This window comes from Corvus brachyrhynchos, unplaced genomic scaffold (genome assembly GCF_000691975.1).
Source record: "Corvus brachyrhynchos isolate BGI_N302 unplaced genomic scaffold, ASM69197v1 scaffold130, whole genome shotgun sequence".
Lineage (NCBI taxonomy): Eukaryota > Metazoa > Chordata > Aves > Passeriformes > Corvidae > Corvus > Corvus brachyrhynchos.
In genome coordinates this window covers 874479-883549 of record NW_008236193.1, presented here as the reverse complement: position 1 = coordinate 883549, position 9071 = coordinate 874479, and the positions used below count along the sequence as shown (strand labels likewise).

At 63.4% G+C, this 9071-nt stretch overlaps 1 protein-coding gene across 1 annotated transcript in view; it reads left to right on the top strand.

Moving 5' to 3' along the window:
* The window catches only part of UNC13A (unc-13 homolog A), a 32034-nt gene that overhangs the window by 22050 nt on the left and 913 nt on the right, over positions 1 to 9071 (top strand). Inside the window, exons 35-45 of the mRNA XM_017738976.1 lie at positions 5 to 83; positions 1541 to 1546; positions 3216 to 3254; positions 4231 to 4260; positions 5362 to 5418; positions 5600 to 5680; positions 5802 to 5949; positions 7015 to 7071; positions 8334 to 8426; positions 8504 to 8663; positions 8942 to 9066. Coding sequence (XP_017594465.1) covers positions 5 to 83; positions 1541 to 1546; positions 3216 to 3254; positions 4231 to 4260; positions 5362 to 5418; positions 5600 to 5680; positions 5802 to 5949; positions 7015 to 7071; positions 8334 to 8426; positions 8504 to 8663; positions 8942 to 9066 — 875 coding nt within the window. The remainder of the gene's footprint in view (positions 1 to 4; positions 84 to 1540; positions 1547 to 3215; positions 3255 to 4230; positions 4261 to 5361; positions 5419 to 5599; positions 5681 to 5801; positions 5950 to 7014; positions 7072 to 8333; positions 8427 to 8503; positions 8664 to 8941; positions 9067 to 9071) is intronic.

Genomic DNA, 9071 nt, shown 5'->3' with positions numbered 1-9071 from the left:
GGAGGGTGCTGAAGGAGCTCTGGAAGCTGGTGATGAACACCATGGAGAAGACCATTGTCCTGCCCCCACTCACGGACCAGACGGTGAGTGATGGGGAGAGGGACCAGGGACCCTGAGACACGGGTGACTGACTGGTACCAGTGTGGGACATTGCTGGCCAGGTGCCCTCACCGGCACCTGAGAGGGTGGGGACTTCACTGACATCTCCAAACCTGTGTCCAGCTCCTGGCTGAGGAAAGGATGGAAGAGAGATAGGTCATCCTTGCCCCAGGACCTTCTTGGATGGCTTTGCCAAAGAACCTTCCTGCCACCTCCGCTGTGGCATCAAGAGGGGACACTGGCCCTTTCCTATCCATCCTTCCCTCAGAGCTGGGGCAGCATCCCATGCCACACTCACCCACACTGGCTGTGGGCATGCTCCCTGTGCCAGGAGGTGAATCCAGAGGCTCCTGGAATGCTGGGATACACTGCCTGTTGGTCTTGCTGAGGGGCTGGGGGTTTCATGAGGATGGGGGCATATATCCCCAGAAGGGCTGAGCTGTTCCTTGCTCCTGGGGATTTTAGGGAAGCAGAGCAAACCCAGGGAATGGTCCCACTCTGAGGCTCTGTATCACATCGCTGTTTGTCTGCTCCCCCCGCACCTGAAGCTTCCTGGGGTGGTTCCCTCGAAGTCAGGCAGGAAACGGTGACACCGAGTGCTCTGGACCAGCACACACCTGCTCCTGTCGCTCCTTGGTGGCTTTTGTCACTGTTACAAAGCTGGGCTCAGGCTCTTCCTTGGAGTTCCTGGAGCTGTCAGCCTTTATGTCACGTGCTGGGGCTGTGGAGCTCCTGTGCTGTGTCTACGAGGGGCAGCACAGTGGTGACATGTCAGCCCCCAGTGGTGCCACCTCACTGGCACCGTGTCACAGCCCTGAGCCTGGCTCGGGTCAGCCCCACATCACTCCTGACCGGGCTCACACACCCTTGGCCAAAGGTGGCCAAATCTCATAGGAATGCTGGTGCCACTGAGACCCAGTCCCTGTCCCAGTCCCCATCCCAGTCCCTTCCCAGCCGTGCTCTGGAGACACTGGGGCCTGTGCTAGGGCAGAGGAAGGGGCACGGACACGTGGCTCTGTTGGGTGATTCTCCTGAGGGCAGACAGTTCCTGGAGAAAGCTGTGCTGGGACTGGTCCCTCAGGCAGGGGACAGCCTGCCTAGGTGTCCCTGGGTGCCAGCCTGCAGGGTGGCCGGACAGGTTGGTGGTTTGGAGGTCCATGTCAGAGCTGAGTGTTGAGTGGGGTCCCTGGAGCTGAGCCCTCCTGGGGCAAAGCCCCCCCAGTCAGGAGGGACCGGGCAGGTGGGGATGGGGCCCCTCGGGGGCTGTGGAGGCCTGCGGTGACAGGGCAGTGACACCGAGTGCTGTGGATGGGGGACACCCATGGCCCTGTTGGGGGTGGGGGGCAGCCAGGGCTGGCACTGGGGAGGATGGAGGAGGCGGGGACCGACACTCACGTCACGGTTGTTCTCTCCAATTGCTCCTCTCGCCTCTCAATGGCAGATGATTGTAAGTACGGCAGCTCCCTGTCTGTCTGTCTGTCTGTCCGCTCTGTGTCGGTCCTGGCCTCGCCGGTTCTTGTCTTGTGTGGCTGCCCGTGCCCTGCCCACACCCTCCTTCGGCTCCTGACCTGGTCCAGCTCCTGGTCCCCACCCCTGTGCTGCCCGCCTGGCACTGGCTCCTGGCTGGCACATGCCAGCGGCCCCTCCGGGATGTGGTGGGTGGAGAGGTCTTGGACAGATCGGCAGTGCCGGGATGTGGGGAGGGACAAGGGCAAGTGGTGGGGTGGGAGGGGACGGTGATGGCAGTGCCAAACCAGGGCTCGTGCTGAGGGGAGAAATGCCGCGGGAGGCACGAGCAGGGAGCGGTGCGTGCCTGGAGTCAGGGCTGCTCTTCCTTTCCCTCGTGCCTCAGTTTCCCCTCAAGGCCCTGGCTGGGGTCTGGCTGTGCTGGGGGTGAGGGCAGAGGCTGTCCCTGCCAGGAGGAGGAGGAGTCTCTCGGGGGGACAGGGCGGTCCCTGGCCCCGGTGCTCGGTGGTGGGGCAGGCTGCTGGCATGGGTTGTGAGGCTCCTTCCCTGGTCGGGATACGACCCTGGGAGCCTGGACTCCTGGTTCCCTTCTCGGCATCGCTGCTGGGTCCTTGCATGGCTTTGACTGAGCAGTTTCCTTCTGTCCTCTTCTGACCAGTCTGTGGCTGTGGGTTTATGCCCCTGGGGGCAAGGAAAGGGCAATTCCCCCCCAGTCCTCTGCCCACCCCTGCTGGGACTCAGGCACCCATGCAGGAAGAGCAGTGGGAGTGAGCTGTCGGGTGCTGGTGCCAATCCCTGCGCGAACAAACACCCCTCTGCTGTCTCCCAACACCTTTTGTGTCCAACAGCAGCATTTGGGGAGGCCTTGGGGGCAGCCTGAGACCTCACGGGGACCTCATGGGGACCTCACGGGGACCCCAGGTCCCAGCCTTGCTGAGGCTCTGAGGACAGAGCAGTGTCAGCTCTGTGTGGTACAAGCTCCTCTTGTTCACCCATCACCCCGTGCCAGGGCCAGAACCCCTCTTGGCAGCCCTGCTTGGCCCTCCCTGTGCTGCTTGTTCCTTCTGAGGCTTCCTGGCCAGCTGACTCCCTGCTCCCCTCTCCTGATTCCAACAAGCCCCGGTCCACCCTGAGAGCTGAGTTCATCCCCCCCTGTGGCACTGCTGCCTCATTTCACACAGTTTCTCTTTCCTGGATCAGTGTGGGTTGTCACTGGGCCCAGCCCTGCACAAACCAGAGCTCTGTGTGCTAAACCCAAATCCCAGATACTCCCTCCCTGCTCCCTCCCCAGCGCTGGGAGCACCTGCCAGAGCTGGAGCAGGATGTGTGGGGGCACCAGCAGGATCCAGCCTGCCCACACACAGCTGGATCCTGTATTCCAGCGAGGATCATCCCTCATGGATTCAAGCATCCCTGCATCCCAGCAGTTTCCCAGTGTGAGGACAAGTTCTCCAGCAGTGCAGCTTCCTGCTTTCCAGTGGGGATCCAGCACCCCGATGACACCAGGCCCTCACTGAGTATCTTGGTGGGGACCAGTCCCCCACTGGCTGTCCTTCAGGAGCTCGTGATGTCTCTGCCACCTGTGCCCCTGTGTCCTGTCCCACGCTGTCCCCCCACCCCACACTCAACCTCTGACATTGCTTCTACAGGGCACGCTCTTGAGAAAACATGGCAAGGGGACAGAGAAGGTAAATAGCTGTGGGCTCCGTGTGTGTCACTGCCCCGGGGCCACACTCGTGGTCTCTCACCCGCCTGCTGTGGAGGTCCCGGCTTGTCCGTGCTTCCTCTGTTGTGCTGTCTGGATGTGCTGTTGCCTGCGTGGTGTCGTGGTGAGGTGTGCTGTGCTGTGTGCTGGGGACAGTCCCAGTTCTGTGTGTCCCCGGGGCAGGGAGCGGGGGCTCTGTGGTGTTCAGTCCCCGTGGGGTGGATGTGGGGTGTCACCCGTGCCCACGGGGGACACTGCCCCACAGCCCTCAGCCCCAGCTGCCTGGCTGGGACAGTGAGGGGTTGAGACCCCCTGCATGGGAGACCCTCCCACAACCCACTGTGGGGGGCTCAGGAAGAGGGGGACCCCCCATGCTGGGCCCTGCTGGGCACAGTGGGGGCCCTGGGGCTGCTGAGATCCCCTGGATCTCTGAGCCTGCTCCCCCTTCCTTGCTGAGCCCCAGCCCTGCCCCGACGGCTTTCTCCAGTACGTGGGCTCTTGCCCTGTCTGGGGGCTCATCACGACAGGGTGGGGGCCCAGCAGTGACCCCAGCCTGCTCCCCAAATCCTGGTTCTTGGGAAGAGCCATGCCAGCATCCGTCTGGGCAAGGCCTGCGGCTCCCCCTCCTCTCCTGGGGGACACTGGCTCCTGCCCAGTTTGCTGAGTGTGCTGGGGGAGCTGATTCCCTCTGATCTCCCAGCCCCAGACGGGGTGGGGAGCAAACGTGCCCCCCTCAGAAGAGACCTGCCACACTCATCACAGCTTCACCAGCACCAGCATTGGGCTGAGCCTTTGCAGCTGTGCACTGGTGCCAAACCAGGGACACCAGCGGAGAACTGGGCACAGCCAGAGGAGAGTACAGGGCCAGAGCCCTCACGGCTGGGGGGTGTGGGGGGCCTGGAGCCGCGGCCGAATGCTGCTGGGGCCACCAGTAACTGTCCCTTGCTGTTCTCTTCCAGAGCAGGGTGAAGCTGCCCAGTCACACTGAAGTAAGGACATGGCTCTTCTGCTCCCCACTTGGCACTGCTCTCTCCCCGTCCCTCCTCCCTGTCCCTTGTCCCTTGTGCTCTGGGTTGGGGGCTCCCAGCTCAGTACAGTGTCCTGTCGTGCTCTGTTTTGGGGACACCAGTGTCCCCAGCTCCCAGCCTGTCCACGGACTGGGGGAGATGGGAACAGTGAGGGTGGAGTTAATGGGACAGAACTGGGTGGGCAGAGGGGTGGGAACAAAGGGTTAATGGGGGGATACAAAATGAGGGCATGGAGGGGGCAGACCCCTGCAGAGGGTAATGGTTAATGGGAGAGATGCTGAGGTTTCTGTGTTGGGAAGGACTGGAACTACTGGTGCTGGGAGAGGGAAGGTGGCGGAGGTCTCTGGGCCCCAGTTTATCCAGTTACATTTGCACGCTGGAGGAGCGTGTGCTCAGCCCGGTGAGAGGTGCCAGCCCAGGGCAGTGAGCGGGATCTGCCCATCCAGGGGGCTGCTGTTCCCGTGGGCACCACGGAATGGCTCCATGGCCCCAGCCATGATGGGGGCACGGGGCAGGCAGAGGCAGCCCGGGTCTCCCACCTGGGGGGCTCCCTGGAGTACCAAGGGGCTGGGAACCTCCCTGAGACTGGGGGCTCCCTGTGGCAGGGGCTGTTTGGTGGCCGTGGAGTACAGGCCACATCCTCCCCGTGCCTGCTGTCCCTCACACTCGCTCTCTGCTCCCACCACGTCCGATGTCCGAGTGGTCAGTGCTGTGCTGTGCCAGGCCCTGCTGGACGCAGGAGCAGGTGCTTGGAGCACAGGCAGCAGGATGGGACTCTTGGGATGAGCTGCTTGTGCTGAGCAGGGCATGAAGTCCCTGATGCCAGGGTGACGTCCTGCCCTGGGGTCCCCAAGCCTGCAGCCTCACACCTGTGCTGAGAGCTCGGGCTGAGATGGGGGCTGCCAGCCTGGTACCTGTGTCACCTTCCTGGCTGCCGTCCCCTGGAGCCTGGGGGAGCCCCTGGAACTGCAACAAGCTTCTGGCATGATGTGCCCAGCCTGCCCGTGCCACCCCCAGCCTGGCTGCTCACCGGGGCCCTCCCTGTCTCTTTGCTCTCTGCAGGGCACACAGATGATTTTCAACGCGGCCAAGGAGCTGGGGCAGCTCTCCAAGCTGAAGGTGAGGGCTGGGGGTCACCGAGCTGAAGCTGAGAACTGGGGGTGCTGGGGTGCTCTCTGTTCAAGGGTGGGTGCCAGTGCCACTGCTGCCAGGACCCCACCACTGCCCCCTTGCTGGCTTGGCTGGGGTGGGGGCAGCAGGGTCCTGGCCCTGTGCTGAGAGCAGGATTTGTGCCCCCCAGGACCACATGGTGCGTGAGGAAGCCAAGAGCCTGACCCCGAAGCAGTGTGCTGTGGTGGAGCTGGCGCTGGACACCATCAAGGTGAGGGCCCTCTGGGGCGCTTCGGGTGCCCCTGGGGCTCTGACCCCGAGGCACAGACACGGGGAGCACCAGGGGGACCCTGGCAGAGCTGCTGAGCAGCCTGAGGCCTTTCCCCCTCCAGCAATACTTCCATGCTGGCGGCGTGGGGCTGAAGAAAACATTCCTGGAGAAGAGCCCCGACCTGCAGTCGCTGCGCTACGCCCTGTCCCTCTACACCCAGGCCACGGATCTGCTCATCAAAACCTTCGTGCAGACCCAGTCGTTGCAGGGTAGGACCCCCTGGCCCCCCCGGGCCCTCGTCCTCCCCACGGGCTCGGCTGCCCCATGGCCAGGACCCACCTTGGCTCTGTCCCAGTGGGGCTGGGGGTCCCAGCCAGGCTCACGGCGGGGGAGAGATGGGTGGGGAAGGAAGGGCTTTTTCCTCCCATGGTTTGCAGGTGAAGAGGGGCCGTGGGTGCCCAGCAGCAGCCTGGCACTCCCCAGCCCCCAGCAAGAACAGTGGGTCCCCAGTGCCAGGGCATTGCTGGACTGGCATGGAAGTGGGGCCTGTGGGTGGGGGGAAGGTCACCCTCTGGCCAAGTGTCACAGTGTTTGTCCCCTCTGGATGGCCCCAGGCACCCAACACAGACCAGTTACAGGGTCCACTGGATCCGGGTGCGGTGCCAGGGCCTGTCCTGGGCATGCTGGGTGTCCAACCCCCTGATTTGGGCTCCAGGGTGCTGGGGTGCAGTGCAGGATGCTGGGCACCTTCCAGGGCAGGATCAGCCCTCAGCTCTAAATGCTGCCCTTTATTCTGTCCCTTGGCTGCTTGAGGAGGGCCCTGAGATGCTCGGTGGTGGTCAGGGGCCACTGCAGGGTGCCCCAGCCAGGCTTGTCTGCGTCCTCGGGGAGTGGGACGTGCGTTTGCTGTCCGTGAGTCTCCTTCAAGGGACGTCTGTCCTGTCTGTGCCTCCTGTGCCAGCCATGTCGGGGGCGTGGGGTTGGGTCTGGTGGGTGCCAGCACCCCTGGGTGTACCCTGTCCCCAGGACCCCACACTTGGAGCTGGGGGTGCCTGGCACTCCTGTGTCGCTGCAGTGTTGTCTGGGTGCTTGGCCGTCAGTCTGTCTGCGAGATCTGATCTCTCTTTCTCTTTGTTTCCCCCCCTCCCTCACTGTTCCCGTTCCCCACACACCTCATCTCCTCCCTCTTCTCTTCTTCATCTCTTCCCTCCTCCCTTCTTTTCCATCTCCTCCCTCCTCTCTCTGTTGTCATCTCCTTCCTCCTTCATCTCCTTCCTCCTCTCTTTGTGTACTCTGTGCCGTGTCTCTGTCTCTTTCTCTCTCCTTCCCACTAGTTCATGGTGGGAAAGGGATTAGGTTTACCCTTAGTGAAGAGGTTTATCCTGAGAAGGGTACGTGTGCTACTCGCCCGCCCCTGCACCTGCCTGCAGCCAGCCTGGGCCAGTAACAGTCCCGGCACCACGGGCTGGGGGGGCCTGGGGACCCCTCAGCATCGCCAGCCTCGGGGACCCCCAGAATGGGCAAACTCCTGCTCCCAGGGCTGCTTTGGGGGGCATTTGGAGGAACTGTGCTCAGCTGTATTGACCACCCCCAGAGCGGGTCGGGGGCTGTCCCCTTGGGAGTAGGGGTGTCTGCCCACGTGCTCTGGGCACCCCACATTGTCCCCAGCACTGCTGCCTGGGGGTGGGCACCCACCGTGACCTCCCCGTGGCACATGTGGCCCTAAGGAAGGCCATGCCACATCCTGTCCCCTTCCTGCCCACCCTGCTGCCCTAAGGACCATTACCAGCCCTGCTCTGGCTCTGTCTGCCTGTCCTGGGGTGCAGGGAATGAGCCCCCCACGGGCCCTGCTTGGCCTCCATCACACCCCGCTGGGGGCCGGGGCTGCACCCCCGCTTGGCCTTCCATGCCCAGCCCCCCTCCCCAGCCGCCATCGCCTCCATCCCAGCTCAGCATGGGGGGCGGGGGCCGGGGGCATGGAGGGGAATGTGCCATCGCCAGCCTCGCTCCGGCCTGGCACCCTCGGTGATACACAGGGACACGTCCTCCTTCCCACCCTGAGGGCTTTCCACTGAGCCGGATCTCCATGGCCCCATCAGACCCACAGAGCCTCTGTCCCTCTGCCTTGCACCCCATCCTTCACCATGGGTGCATGCACAGCTCTGGGGTGGCATGGGAGGCAGCTGACCTGTTGGTCACAGGTCACCCAAGGTCCCCAGGCTCGGGGACCCCTGGGCTTGATGTGGTCCCTAGGGTGGAGGGGTATGAGGGGGCAGGTCAGCCTCGAGACACTGGTAGGGCTGTGGCTTCCCTGGCCGGATCCCTCCTGCCCAGTGCTGTGCCCATGACACTGTTACCCCTCTGTGGCAAGAGCAGGGGGAGCTGGGCCACTGTCCTCTGCCTCATTCCAGACAGGCCCCTCAGCCCTGCCTGGGCAAGGGGGCGTTCACAGCGGTGGGATGGCAGAGGCAGCCTGGTGCTGAGAGTGTCCTGCCATGTCCGTCACAGCTGCTGCACCCACACTGCTCTGCCTACAGCCCTTTGGGCCACACCCCGCGGTGGGTGACCTGCCTCCTCAGTGGGGTTAGCGTTGGGCAGGGGATGTCAGGAGCACGGGGAGAACAGGCGCTTACATCTCCTCCCTCTGTCACAGGCTCTGGCGTGGATGACCCCGTTGGGGAGGTGTCCATCCATGTGGAGCTCTTGACCCACCCCAGCAGTGGCGAGCACAAAGTCACTGTCAAAGGTGAGTTCTGCTGGCCGGGGTGCCGGGCTCTGGCAGGTGACAGTGCTCCGTGAGCCTCACCTGTCCCCTCCTCGCAGTGGTGGCTGCAAATGACCTCAAGTGGCAGACGTCGGGCATCTTCCGGCCCTTCATCGAGGTCAACATCATCGGGCCCCACCTCAGTGACAAGAAGAGGAAATTCGCCACCAAATCCAAGAACAACAGCTGGGCCCCCAAGTACAACGAGAGCTTCCAGTTGTGAGTGGCACCGCGGGCTGGGGACATGGGGACAGGCTGGGGGACGTGTCCCCCGCATGTGGGCACCTCCTGGGGTCTCCCAGTGAGTTTGCTAATCCCCAATGGGATGTTTTAGGTATTTTCTCATTGGTAAAAGCAGGGAGGGGGGGAAAGGAGTAAAAAGGAAAAGGCTTTTTTAGGGGTATGAGTGGGGACAGCAGCCATGTAGGGGCTGTTAGAGGGCTGGGATAGGGGTGGAGTGTGACCCCAACACTGCCCATCCCTTGTCCCCCCCTCAGCACGCTGGGGACGGAGACGGGCCCCGAGTGCTACGAGCTGCAGGTGTGTGTGAAGGATTACTGCTTCGCCCGGGAGGACCGCACCGTGGGCATCGCCGTGCTGCAGCTGCGGGACATCCTGCAGCGCCCC